General features: G+C 38.5%; 2 protein-coding genes across 2 annotated transcripts in view; both read left to right on the forward strand.

Annotated features, from left to right (window-relative positions):
* Nucleotides 1-3,389: 3,389 nt before the first annotated feature.
* LOC134814673 (eukaryotic translation initiation factor 3 subunit D-like) overlaps nt 3,390-15,144 on the forward strand; it is a 36,163-nt gene continuing 24,408 nt past the window's right edge. The window contains exon 1 of the mRNA XM_063822839.1: nt 3,390-3,393. The gene's annotated coding sequence lies outside the window, so the exon portion shown is untranslated. The remainder of the gene's footprint in view (nt 3,394-15,144) is intronic.
* Nucleotides 3,987-5,219, forward strand: LOC134815428 (craniofacial development protein 2-like). Its single transcript, XM_063823962.1, has one exon. The coding sequence runs from the start codon at nt 3,987-3,989 to the stop codon at nt 5,217-5,219; it is 1,233 nt and encodes a 410-aa protein (XP_063680032.1).

Genomic DNA, 15,144 nt, shown 5'->3' on the forward strand with positions numbered 1-15,144 from the left:
CAGCTCTAAGTCAGTAGGTCAAGTTAATGAAACCTTGTTACTACTTAGTCCAGTAAACTGAAGTATATTACAGTAGCAATATAAAAAGTGATGATGTACCCTGCAAGATTTCTTCTGGTTACAACATTATCATACAACCAGGTTACAATAGCAAGTAACGGAGATAAGACTGGTACACGTGTAGTTAGGTACTGCAACAGATAACGTAGCATGCATAGTAGTTCTACAAGAAACCAGCAGATAGTGTATACATAAGCCATCACATAACACAGTGGTAACCAACATTTGTAGAACCAAGAACCAGATCTCCACATCTCACTATACTGTGCTACTCTTTTTCTAAAAGCACCGAGAGGAGTATACAATATACCTTCCAATAACAGAGCAAAGGGAAACATCACCAATACCAGCCCAGCTATAAGTATAATCGCATTCTTATTAGTGCTAAACAGTAGGTACAGTGAGACTGGTATCACTATGTACACAGCGTACTGTGTCTCATTATCGGTGTTCAGAAGATACAGCTCGTAGATAAAAGAAACAAATAGTAGCAGGACAATTAAAGGAAATCCAGGTCTACTGAAAAGTAAATGAAGATCAGTGACTGAAATAAAATCCCATTTTGCGTTATCTGCATTAAATCTATCGAAGATGTCTTTCGCAAAATGCTGACAGTTTTTATTCAATGTTTTATATACATTCTTCGGCAGTATGTCTTTCAAATGACAGACTACGTTACCAAGTAATGAAGTAGACTGGGCTTTTATCAACTCCCTGATAGGAGTTGCACGCGGTACTTCTTTAAAGTAAAATATAACCGAGTCAAGACTTCCTCCAAAACTAACATATACACCGTCTCTTTGTTTTTCAACTGCAACGTATCTTCCATCTTCTGTCTGTAAGACGACAAAAACATGGTAGTCTACCACGGAAAATTGCTTCTGAAAAAAACTTTTAATAACAGGCCAAGAGTTGGAACTTTTGAATGGAGCATCTAAAGGCACACTGTAAACACCTATCCATTCGAGTTTTGCTGTTTCATAATCCTTACAATTAGACCGGAATACTTTCTCCAGATTAGCATCAGTTACTAACTCAGTACAACAGGAGGGGATTATATCTGTTTCAGGACGGGGAACAACTTTATTAGTTTCTACGATTCCATCAAAATACATAGACAGAGCGAATACAATGTTGATTAGAAGATGCAGGGTTACCATGTACTGTTCTACACAATGTGATCTGAAATAAGTAGATAGTTGCAATAACTCAATTAGATTTACGTAAAACAAATGTTGTAAACATATTGCTAGCTATTTAAACTTGAAGCTGCAACTGGATTTAAACAAGTTGTTATATCACAATTATTCACTAAAATCTGAACATAAACCCACACTATGATAACTAATTCATCCTGTGTTACATTGTAAGATGTATTGTGGCTACTAGGTAACGCCTAACAGTACAGAGCAGGAACTATGATACAAAATACAAAATACTCAAAATAAAACTAACCTGGAAATATCTGGTATCCTGGTATACAGCCCCTTTCCGCTAGTGGTAACTGTGATAATGATACACAGGGGGATAATAGCTAAATCAAGTGACCTAGACCTGGAATAATATTTGTAATATTGTACATTTAAACGTTGAATATTATATAATGTACGATTAATACACGAGGAGAACTTTCTTTAAAGACGTGGATTCTGGTCATCTGGTGGGTAGGTGAAACATATTTTTTGACACCTGACAGCAATTATCCTAATCCTATCCACTGTTCATCAATCAAACCCCAGAAAATATAAATGTATGTATATACTTTTTTTGTGGTTTATCCACTGGGCTTAGAGTTTGTGTTTAAGCTACCAAATTTTATTATTATTATTATTATTACTTACCGAACAGAACTGTTCAGATACATTCTTGCCAGTACATATAATACCCAAAGTATAACACACAGGTCACGGAAAACTAACCAATCCCACCAATCAGATCTGAAATGTAATTTATAATACAAATGCAGTTAAATATATTGGTTATATTATGTTTCAACACATAAGTTACTACTTATATTAGGACGCAATGAAACTACCGGACCACGATGTATGGGGACTTGCCACCCCATGGCAACATTAAAATATATCGACTCTGTTACATCGTTTCCTGTTAGTATAAAACTCCGTTACAAAATGAACTAGGATCTGGCAATACTACACCTTAGATCAATAAAATATGATATAATAATGTATAACTGTTAACTAGACTTAAATAAAAGTCTGAAGAATATAGAAAATAAACTGATTTACCGCTTGTAAGTTTAACAATAAACTGTGAAAGTAAACTGTACCGATACGATCAAAGAAATTATGGCTAAAGGAGAAAGGCAAAAGGTAACATGCATAAGGAATTACAAGAGGGCTTCACACACACTATAATTACATGAAGTCATTAACTGTGAAAATATGCCAGTGTCTGAGGATACACGCTGGCTGACTATTAATAAATAATTTAAGATATCTATGTAAGATTTTCCGTTCAAAATTCTGGGTAATCAGTTTATCAATTAATAATTTAACATCATGAATAAATTCAGTAACTACTGCACTGAGGAAGATTTGCATATCCTATATAATTCACCTACAAATACTCCATACGAAGGTTTAATAGGTACGTTGGAGTGAAGGTTAGGAAAAGTAACGACTTTAAAACTAAAGTCACGTCGTTTGTCATATAATTTAGTGTAGAAACGATTGTTCAAAATATTAATGTCTAAATCAAGAAAAGTCGTAGATAAATTGCTAGAGTTTGTAACTATAATCTTCAACTCTGCGGGGTAAATATCATTGCAAATAATATCGACAGTCTTATTGTTGATATTGGGGGTGGTTAAATCGTCAATGTATCGACTGGCGTGTTTCAAAGTGTGAACCACAGGGTTCTTGTTTTTAACTTGCAATGTGATGTAATTATGCTCGTACCAGTATAGAAAAAGGTCTGCGACCTGGGAAGCACAATCACATCCCATTGGGATACCAATTACCTGTCTGTAGATCACACCTCGAAACTTAACATATATCTAACTTACAAGACATATTTATGTTCGACATAATCCCGGTGACCTAAATGATTTGGGAACGAAAATATGGGGATTTTTTCCCGAAAACCGCCAGATTTCGTACCCCAAATTAAATCATGATATTTAGGGATTTTGTTTATCTCCTTATTTTACAAAAATGAAACCCAATATTCGAGAAAATATTTTAAAAGCAATTCATGATCGAATACTAGTGTTCATTTGTTTGATGAATCATATTTATAACTTACATTATAACTTATATTGATAGTAAATCGATAAAGTCATAATAAGGAAAATACGTGAAAAATAATTTGGGGAAAATAATGAGTCCCGTGACCTAAATTTTCGAAAAACCACCGACTTTCGTACTTTTAAATGTCTTGTAAGGTAGCCTATAAAGCTGGCAAAGCAGCTAGCTTATAACATAAGGAAAATATCTACAAAGCTAGTAGCTACCAGAGCAAAGAGGCAGTAACAATACTATGCCTACTACTACTACTCCTTTTTTTGCGCACTAACTACAGTATATTGGTTAGTGACGCTAATAAGCAAGCATCATCAGAGTTTCTCAAATGCTACACCAGCTTCTAATTTGAAAATTGCAAAGCTATTGGCCCTGCCCAAATATCTAATGGGCTACTAAAATCGGTATTTTACACCTTATTTTCAGCATTATCTTTTTTTACTTGTTTTATGGGCCCCAAAGGTTTTGCTCTATTACGGGTAAACCTAGGATGCTGCAGATTCAACTCTGTACATTCAGACCGTCTGTGCGTGGTGAAGAGCCACACCCTGCTCGAGGTGGGGCTGCATGAAACTTCAGTGATGGAGTTGTAACTGAACACAGCGGATCTAGGGGTGCACCCCCGAAAAAAAAGCCGGGCATCCTCAGAACAAGCTCGTGATGATGGTGATTTGGGTTAATGAAGATGTAACAGATTCCGGAACTATGGGAGCACCATCTGTCATCTTACCGTTTTATTTACTGTATGTGGGAACATCTACTGATGAAGTAGCTATCAAGAGAGCCATTCCAGTGGCGCAGGTGGCTCACGTGTCACATAGCCAACAGAAAAGAAACATGATGAATAGTTCTTACAGCACTAGGGTATCAGCCCCTACTTTTGTTTCTGGACGTGAAGGTGGTAATGATTTCACCAACTTAAATCCGAATGGAAGGTTGGTGAATGATGAGCCTAATCAACCTGAAACACCCAACAGCATAAACGAAAACAACAAAAAAAGTTTATTTTCATGTACCGACATTACCTGGGTAGGCACTCTTAACACTAGAACGATAAGAACTGCCCAGAGGAAACTGGAGATGGTACATCTTTTCGAGAAGAGTGGAGCAGAGATTGTAGGTATCCAAGAGCACAGGATAATCCATGAAGAGCCTGTCAAAGTAGAGAGAGTTGGCAAGAGCAGCTATCTAATTACTTCATCAGCTACTAGGAATCGAGCCCAGGCAGCAGTGGGCGGAGTGGGATTCATCCTAACTAGCAAGGCATTTGACGCAACTACGGAGATAGCACCAGTGACGGAGAGAATCCTTAAGATATCTCTAAATGGTAATCCTAAACCAACCTTCGTCTGTGTCTACGGACCTACGGAGGCAGATAGTGTAGAAGCAGCAGAGAAGTTTCATACCGATCTAAGGTGTGCAGTCTCACAGATCCCTGCTCACAACTTCTTGGAGGTGATTGGGGATTTTAACGCTCACCTATCAAAGAGGGACGAGAATGACTTTGGTTGGTATTTCCATGAGAGAACCAACAGAAATGGGGAGCTGCTTCGGGATACTGCCCTGGAATGTAATCTGGAGATTACAAACACCAGGTTCAGAAAGAAGCGTGGTAAGATTTGGACTCACCTATCGGATGGAACCCTGAATAAGTCTCAGTTAGACTTTATTCTAGTGAGGAAGAAGTGGAGGAACAGTGTCAAAAATACTGAAGTCTACAGCTTCTTTAGTACACTGGGTACTGATCATAGACTTGTTTTGTCTAAGATCAAGCTATCTCTTCGACGAGCAAAAAAGCAACCCAAGAAAACCTGGTATAATTGGGGAGCACTTAAATCGGATGAAGACCTACAGAAGAGATATGCAGTAGAAGTCAAGAATCGGTACTCTGCTTAATGCGAGCAAATCGATGAAAGTGAGGTTACGGAACTGTATGGGCATTTTGCTGATGCGATTGCTGATACCAACAAAGCCATACTGCCTAAGAGAGAAAAGAAGAGACGTGACGATTTCGCGAGTGATCAGCGAGTACAAAGCGTGCGTACAGCGTTGCAGCGAGCAGAGACTGTCTATCACCGGGATCCTAGTGAAGACAGTCGACTGTCTGTTAAGCTACTAAAAACTGAACTGGATCAGGTGTACCAGGACATCTTTGAAGAAGATCTAGTTGCCAAGGTTAGAAGGGTCGAAATGGCTGCAGACAGATGCAAAAACAAAGAAAGTTGGAATGTCATAAATGAGATAACTGGCAGGAAGGCCAAGGGGGCAACTCAAATAAGGGGCAACGGAGCCGAAGAAAGGAAGAAAAATTGGCTTGGGCATTTCACGAATCTGTTAGGGAGTACACCGGATGTGGAAAACGAGCATCCTAGGATCGAGACTCAATTTGAAGGACTCGACATCAGTACAGAACCTTTTACTGTGGATGAGTTTAAAGCTGCTAAACACAGGATAAAAGAAGGTAAAGCACCAGGTGATGACGGCATACCACCTGAAGTCCTCAAAAGATGCGATCTGGATGAAATCGTGCTGTCCTTCTGCAACAAAGCCCTGACAGATGGTATTGCGCCAGATCAGTGGAGGATAAGTAACATCATCCCGGTCCCCAAAAAGGGCGACTTGACCAACCCTGGAAACTGGAGGGGGATATCTTTGACTTCTCTCGTAGCTAAGACTCTTAATAGAATGGTGCTTAATAGGATCCAGCCGGCTATAGAGGGGGTACTTAGGGACACTCAGAATGGTTTTCGGGAAGGACGTTCCACTACTAGTCACATCTTGGCACTCAGAAGGATTCTAGAGGGGGCTAGACAGAGAAATTTACCAGCAGCTATGGTGTTTGTTGATTTTAAGAAGGCCTTTGATTCACTTCACCGGGGAATTTTGATGCAAATACTAAAGGCCTATGGGATACCGGACAGTATTGTAGATATCATTAATCTTCTCTATGTCAACACGAAGGGCAAAGTTATAACACCAGATGGGGATACCGAGCTATTTGATATCCTGGCAGGAGTTCTTCAAGGGGATACATTAGCACCATACTTGTTCATTATAGCCCTTGACTATTGCATGAGACAAGCCTTAAGCAAGCATCCTGAAATAGGATTTACCATTAAGCCTTATCGGAGTAGGAGAGTCAAGGCGGAGAAGATAACAGACACTGGTTTTGCAGATGACATTGCTCTGATAGCAGATACTGTAAAGGAGGCAGAGATGCTGATGCTAGAGGTAGAAAGAGTTGCTGCTACAGTGGGACTTAAAATGAATGAAGGGAAAACCAAATTCATTACTCAGAACATCGAGAACCCTGATACCATCAAGTCCCTGGGTAACAACACAATAGAGCACGCGGAAGACTTTACCTATCTTGGTTCTAGAATCAGAGACAGTGAGAGTGATATCAGGGTTAGGAAAGGAAGAGCATGGGGAGCATGCCACACTCTCAAAAAACTTTGGAAATCCAACCTTAGAAAGTCTATCAAGACCAGAGTGTTCACAGCACTAGTCGAGTCGGTGCTTCTATATGGTTCTGAGACTTGGACTATGACGAAAAGGCTGGAGAAGATGGTTGATGGTTGCTATACACGAATGTTAAGAATGGCCCTTAACATCAATCAATATCGAGACCATGTCAGCAACCACAGTCTGTACGGTGATCTTCCTAAAGTCAGCTCCAAGATAACCCAACGAAGGCTCAGACTTGCAGGTCATGCTCACCGACATCCGGAGCTGACACTGAACAAACTGATCCTCTGGAAGCCGAGTCATGGGCATACTAACAGGGGGCGACCTTACCTAACACTACTAGATAACCTAAAAGCAGATACTGGGCTGAAATCAGTAGATGAGATAGCTAGACTGATGGAAGACAGAAAGCTGTGGAGAACTGTTGTCAATGGATCTCGGGAATACTACCCGCCTTAAGTCAAGTAAGTCACTTGTTTTATCTTGTTTTATCTTGTTTGTACCCAAGCCCCTAAGAACAGTCTGACTATCAATGTTACGGTCAGCAATATACTTTCCCAGATAACACTTTATAGTATAGAATTCAAACAGATCTATCAAAACACTGTCCACCTTAAAAAGTGTTACAAAGTATGCAGCAACAATTTCTGATATCTTTTGTTAAAGAGAAGAGATGGGAGCTTCATAGGATTGGTATTGAGATGAGCTCAGCTATTAATACCCTCAGAAAACTGGTTATTTTAGGATTTTCAGCAGATGCAGGCTGTTGTGAAGATAACATACGCCTTGAAAGATACTTTTTGTGAATGCAAACTGCAAAGTTGATGATGACACTATTTCGTTGGAACCTTCCCACGAAGGTTCCTTCTAGGGTGATGTTGTATCTAGTGAACTAGGTAAACACTTATTGAAAAGGCAAATCACAAGAACAGAAAACTTATTGTTTCATTGTCTCACTTTGTGGGCCTTACCCCACAGTAATGGGCCAATCCCAGCAGTAGGGACAGTAGGGTTGAGGCACAGTTTTAAGGATGCAAATGTAAACATACAGAATACCCTCTACAGTCTACACCATACAAAATACCAGAAGCCTCCAAACAAACTCTCGGCCTATTGTCCTCACTCACGCTAATCACACACACACCCTCACAACATCCTTCTTTGACTCCTTTATGGAGATGAGCAATACCCTTCAACCTACGCACGTCCCTCATTCGAGGCAGAGAAGCCTTGATTGCCAGACCAAGAAATGTACAAATGTATCACTAGCAGCGAAATACGGATATACCTTCTCCTTAGTCTTACAAATAGTTAGGTGGCAAAATCCTGACTGTGCTTTTTAGGCATAACCACACCACACTTTGAAACTGTACCCATTTGCACTTATTCGTTGAAACAGAGCAACCTAAGTTAATGTAGGAAATATCCATAGAAAAAATGTTACATCTCAATTTAGCAAGGTTTTGATAGCAAACCAGCAGGAGCATGAATCAGATTCATCATAAATTTAAATAGGCAGTATTTTAGCAATTTTACACACAGATTTTCCAGGGAGCGAGGCTGAAGGGGAATGATCATTTAATAAAACTTGATCAATTTTAATTAGTTTTAGATTCTAAGCTATAACCCTGAAAATTGAAACTTACACGTTTTCTGGTATCATCAACACAGAAAATAATGACATCACAAACAGAAAATCTGAAATATGTAAATCAGTTACCTCGTCAAATTCGAATAAAATAAAATATGGTAGAATGTGATTATAAAATATAGAGCTGCCTCTAAGATCAGATACCTATAATGGTGATCAATTTACAAAATTAAACCGTTTAAAATGTTTTATCATCAATCTGAGATATGGAAAAAAGCTCACCTTTTAAACTTGTACACGTCATCTTTACAGGTTATCGTGAGCACGGAGCATGTAGTGGAGTTTTCACTACTATCTACCTAAAATAATTGTTAGTGACCATGTCAATAAAACGAATCATCAAATTTATGCCAATTGAACACATTATAATACTGAAAATCACAAGAAAAGCATGTGATTAAATATAGTTTGCCAAGTGCAAAGTAGTGCATATTAGCTTTAACAGCAATCCTATTTTAAATTATAAGGTAAATGGTATAGAACTTGAAGTATCTGCATAGGAAAAAGATTTTGCAGTTATAACCCATGTAGCTCCCTGTTTTTGTTTGTTTTGAAACCCCACGGTGGAGGTTGGCGTGTGCCGCAATTTATTGATCAATGGTTATTACATAAATGAAATTATAGAAGTCACACTAAAATATAATAATGTAAAATAAATATATTAAAATAAATGCCCTACTAAAAGTACTATATAACTAACGGTCTGCAAAACTGGTTGAAGTCGCAATTTGTAAACATGCTAATTACTATTTAATAGTAATAGATAAAAAGTTTTGCGCGGCAGATGTAAATTCGGCATTGCATAATGGCAGTGAAATTAAAATGATATGTTGTTGATAACAGATCATAGTCATTTGACGCGAGTGATCTTTCTTTACGCGTTGTCGCTTACTAACTCGGTGCTGTAGTCTATTTGCGAGCGCCCTTCTCTTTGAGACTTTCTTAGCCCAGGTATACTATAAAGTAAGAAATTTGGCCAATTTTCATCGTCTCCTGAGCTTTGCAGCTTGAGGAGTTCGCGCTTAGCTGAATTTTTAAAGATTTCAATTGAAAAGGTAGAACTTGGAATAGTTATATCCTTACTTTGTTTTGTAATAGAGAGCATGGGTCCTTTGAAGAAAAGAGTATTTCTAAATGTTGGGCCGTTGTAAGTTGTGAACCAAGAAAGGTTATGTTCGAATGTGGAATTATAGGTGGGAATATCGTGAGGGAAAAGTTCTTTGATGGATTTAGGGAGAAGGCTTGGCATGTTCCTTACTTTGTGTAGTAGAATAAGAGCGTTTTTTACAATGACGCTATGGACTGTTAGGATATTATGCAATCTAAACGCACTTTTTGTGTGCTCCGGGGGATTGCCGTCTTTATATCTATAATTTACATATCCTGACATAACAGCTCTAATTCCCTGCTTTTGCTTGGTGAACAGAGATTCAATGTGACATTTTGAGGCAAATCCCCACACTAAAGAACAGAAATTTAGATGGGATTGGATAAGGCTTTGGAAAATGTTTAGGCGGGCTTTGATAGGTAGAAGGTGCTTTAGCTTATACATAACTCCGAGGTAGCGACCCATCTTTATTCTAACGGCCGTAATGTGTTTTTGCCAAGTGAGCTTTTCGTCTAGGATCACTCCTAAAAATCTTGCTTCAGTCTTACGTTCGATTACAGTGTTGTCAATGGACAAATTAAAGCCGCTGAAGTCGATTCTTTTTCTAGTGAAAATCATGTAACACGTCTTTTTTACATTTAAAGATAGCCCATTAACACCTACCCAATCTACAAGACGTGAAATTAGCTGATTAGCTTTTAATTGTATTTCTTCTAGGGTGGTTCCACTAATTAATATGTTTGCGTCGTCGGCATAATTTAAAGGATGAACTTTGCAAAATCACTAATTCCAGGTAGGTCGTTTATATAAATTACAAATAAGAGAGGTCCTAAAATGCTACCCTGAGGTACGCCGTAAACTATGGGCATGCTAGAAGAGCAAGTTCCGTTTAAAGTTACGTATTGAGATCGATTACAAAGGTAAGATCTAAACCATTCGTGCGCGACTCCCCTGATCCCATAATGGTCAAGCTTCTTAAGCAAGGTCTCATGATCAAGCACGTCAAAGGCTTTACTGTAATCGAGCAGGAGCAGTAGGGAAATTTGTTTCTTATTCAGAGAGTGTAGTATGGAATTTTGGGCATTGAGCAGTGCATGTTCGCACGATCTTCCTGGCCGAAATCCGTATTGATTTTCGAAAAGAGAATCGTTCTTATCTAAAAATTCTAAAACACGAGCATGCATAAGTTTCTCATAAATTTTCGAGAATGATCCCAAAAGAGAGATCGGCCTATAATTAGCTACTTCCAATTTTGAACCACCTTTGTGGATAGGAACGACTTTCGCAGTTTTTAGAGCATTTGGGAAGGTACCACTGGAGAACGAACAGTTAATGACATTAGCTAGTGCCCTGGTAAAGTTTTCGCAGCTGTTTGCAATTTTCAATGGCTCAATTTTACAATCGAGTGTGGACTTGTTCTTAAGCCCTGATATTATCTTTTGGACTTCACCGTGTGATGTAGGCTTAAGAAACATCGAGTTACTACACGAAGCCTTAAGAAAATGCTTGAAACCACCTGGGTCAAAGGTTCGACGGGCAGCGATTTGCCTCTTGATACTGGCTGCAATACCGGAGAAGTAGCCGTTAAATTTCTCAGCGACTGCCAGATCGGAGCTTATAATCGTGCCATCGTCGTCCTTCAGACGGGTGTGTCCGAACTTTTTTCTGTTACGGTTCAGGAGGCCATTGATAATTTTCCATTGACTTTTAGAGCAGTTTTGGTATTTGTCAAACATTTTTTTATAGTACTTTTCTTTGGCTAGATTCACATGTTTGTGACAAAACTTTTTCATTTTATCATACGCGTCGCAGTTTTTTTGTGATGAATTTATAGTTTTTTCAAAAAAAAGTAACTTCTTGCGGTTGCATGCCGCCTCAAGCCAGGGTAAGATCCAAGGCTTTGGGTCAGCTCTTTCGAATTTTCTTCTCGAACTGTCGCGCTTCAGGGGGTATGCAGTATTGTAGTGTTTCATGTACGTTTGATAGATGGAATTGTATTGTTCATCAGCGCACGTTGAGGAGGTAGCATCATCCCAGGTCTCACTTACAATAAGCTCTTTGAATTTAGCATGATTAGCTTCGTTAAATACACGGGCCTCTAATTTCAAGCTAGTGTTGTTGTTCTTTACACGTTGACTACGGAATCGCTCGTTCAAACTAGGTGTGGCTCCTAAACTAATGGTCGTGCTAACCGCGAGATGATCTGACATATCCAACGTCACGACATTACAACTAATAACGTTTGTCACGTGATTAGTATACACGTGATCAATAAGCGTTGCACTGTGGTCAGTTACCCTGGTAGGCTTGGAGACAGTCTGGGCAAACCCATATTTTTCTAGTAAGCTTATAAGATCCTGGCTGTAAGCGTCGGTATCGTATTTTATAAGATCAATATTTGCATCACCCAGAAAGACTATCTGCTTTCTGGAGTGTCTATCAAGACCCCTGAGCACGTTTTCAAACTTTTCAAGGAATTTTTTAGGGCTTGTGGATGGCGAGCGGTAGAAATTTACGATGATTTTTGTCTTATTTCCGTTTTTAAAATTGTTGATTTTAAGCAATTGAAATTCTCCGCAAGTAACTTCTTCTGGACTCAGATTGAGTTCGAGTTCCTGTATTTTAGAACGAGCAGATCAAAGCATGTATCTCTAAGGCAAATCGTATGATTAGTTATTACTAGAGGAAAATTTGTTATGATTGCTATACATAAAGCATTAATAAGACCTCATCTTGAGCAGTGGCGTAACGTTGCCTGTTGTGTCCAATTGTGGAATCCACCTGTGGCTCATGAAAGTTGAGGGACTGTTTTGGAGCTGGACAGCTTCCCGCGGCACCTTACTCGTCTGATTGATAAGGTGGGTACTCTTCCTTACAGTCGTAGACTGGAAATCCTCAATTTTACAACTGACAAAGCTGGCAGACTGCAGATCGGCGAATACGTGGGGACCTCATAGAAGCTTTTAAAGTAACAAATGGTGGATTCGAACTCGCAACGTCAGGGCCAGTAGACAAGCAGATTAATCAACTAAGCCACTGAGCCACAGTGAACCAAAAGTTGCCTCAAAGTACCAAAAGTTGCCTCAAAGTGTGAATAATGCAAATTCACTGTGTAGCACGATAAGTTCGAGCTGTATGTGTAGTATGCCTTGCAAGAGTATAAAAAGGACAAAAAATGGATAATTTCTTGTTTAAAATGCCTATAACTGCTAAAATATCGAATATTTTAAAATAATTTTTACCGGACCGTAATAAGCCTATTTATATGATATTAGTCAAACGGAACTTTTGTTACCGAAATTATAATATTTTCTAAAATTTGTTTAAAATTTCACACAAAGGGGGACCCTTGTGTTCAGGTTTTAAAAATTTGATAATAATATTCCTTTGAATCTTAAAATATTAGTATTAAAATTTTGCTACTATACACGGTAGAATTATTTTATTCGCATTTTAAGGCAACTTTTGGTACCAAATTTATCAAAATCGGAAAACCAAAATTCTGTGCCAACTCATGGTGTTTAGTATTACATACTCTAGTTGTAGAATTTCGACTAAAATCAATAATATATAGAATAGAAGTACTTAATTTTTCTCCCGGAGCGAGTAATTCCATATTTTTTATTTATTCTAAGAAAAGATAAAAGGTATATATAATATAACGTATTGTAGGTTTATAACTTACCAAGACGAGCGCAGAAATAAACTCGTCAACGTGGTTTTAATATATTCTCATGGAATGGAACAAATATTTAATGAGTATCACTACGTAAAAACCTAATACCCGAAATTTGTTTAAAATTTCACACAAAGGGGGACCCTTGTGTTCAGGTTTTAAAAATTTGATAATAATATTCCTTTGAATCTTAAAATATTAGTATTAAAATTTTGCTACTATACACGGTAGAATTATTTTATTCGCATTTTAAGGCAACTTTTGGTACCAAATTTATCAAAATCGGAAAACCAAAATTCTGTGCCAACTCATGGTGTTTAGTATTACATTTATAACTTACCAAGATTGTGAACTTGATATTCTCCTATTATATTTTATATGTTTGTATCTATATTTGAATGTGAGTTAACTCCCTATATTTCAGGAGTATGTTATATATATGATGTCTCTGTTAGCCGTGGGGTCTTTGTATATCTATTGACTTCTTTCCTGACTTATCAACGTGTGTCATTGCTTCTCTGATTTAACATTGGTAGCAGGCAGCGGTTCAAAAATGACAGGTGAAGATAAAGTGGTAGAAAGGAAAGCTGTTGGACCACAAAAGGCCCCACCGGCATACAAGGAAGGTCAGAATTATGAAGACTGGCGGTTGGATATTGACCTATGGAATACTTTCACATCCTACGAAAAGAAGCGTCGGGCAACTGCATTCCTTTTGGAATTGTCTGAAGGACCGGTGAAGAACCATGTGAGATCGTTAGGAATAGACGTCTTAACTGCTGATGACGGGTTGGACAAAGTTATAAAACGCCTGGACAGTATATACCAGGAGGACTCATCTCACATGGCATATCGAGCATATTGTCGATTTGAAAAGTTTGAACGTCAAGAGGGTATGAATCTTCAGGCATTTATTTCTGAATTCGCTAAGTTGTATGAAGACCTGAGGAAACACAAGATGGAACTGCCAGATGCAATACTAGCATATAGAGTTCTAAACAGTGCAAATCTGTCAAGTGAAAAATGATTCATCGTACACTGACACTGCTACACCAAGCTCTACTAGGGTATCTCTTAGTTCGACATACCACATTCTTGGACCATCGACCAAGCCATAGATGCATTTGAGGAGTTTCCACAATTTTCCAGATACCTTAGCTTCATTTGGTGGTTTAATGTATACTGTTCTTGAGATATCTTTTCCCTGTAGAAAAGCAGCCTGTACATCAATGTGCTGCAGTTTCCAATGCTCTGCTTGCAAAAGAGTAATTGCCAATCTTATTGAGTCCCTACTGCATGTTGGGGAATCTGATCGTATTGCTTGATTTTTCTCCTGATAGCCTAGAGCAACTAACCGTGCCTTGTACACATTCGTGGTATTCTTTATCTTCTTTGTAATTACCCACCTCACACCAATCGTTTTCTGACCTTCATCAGGAACTTCCTCATAGACTTTATTGGTACAAAACTTTTCAAGCTCTGCCTCTTTAGCATCAACAATTGCTTGTTCACATGAATCTGTAACGCTTGTAAACATAACTTCATGTTCCTGCTCCTCTTCTGTATCTTCGTGCCATTCCTCTGTTAACTCAAACCAGTCGACACAATGAGTTTCTTCCTCCCCATCAAGCTGAATGTTCAGGCAGTTTTTGTATTTTCCTCCAGCCTTACCTGCTCTACTAAGGATGTAAGCCTTCTCCCAGACATCCTCTTCTCCCTCTTCAGGGTACTTGGGTTTGTACATCACAGAAGTTTTCGTCTTAGGCAGGTTTTTATTTCCATTACCATTAACACTGGCTGTGCTTACAGGAGCACTAGAAGGAGTATCTATTTCATCAGTTATTTGCGCCTGAGCCAATGGCAAACTGTCATTTTCATCCTGATTTCTTTCTTCTGTTCTTGTCATATTTTTCTCAAA

This window comes from Bolinopsis microptera, chromosome 5 (assembly GCF_026151205.1).
Source record: "Bolinopsis microptera isolate Bmic1 chromosome 5, MBARI_Bmic_1.0, whole genome shotgun sequence".
Classification (NCBI taxonomy): Eukaryota; Metazoa; Ctenophora; class Tentaculata; order Lobata; family Bolinopsidae; genus Bolinopsis; species Bolinopsis microptera.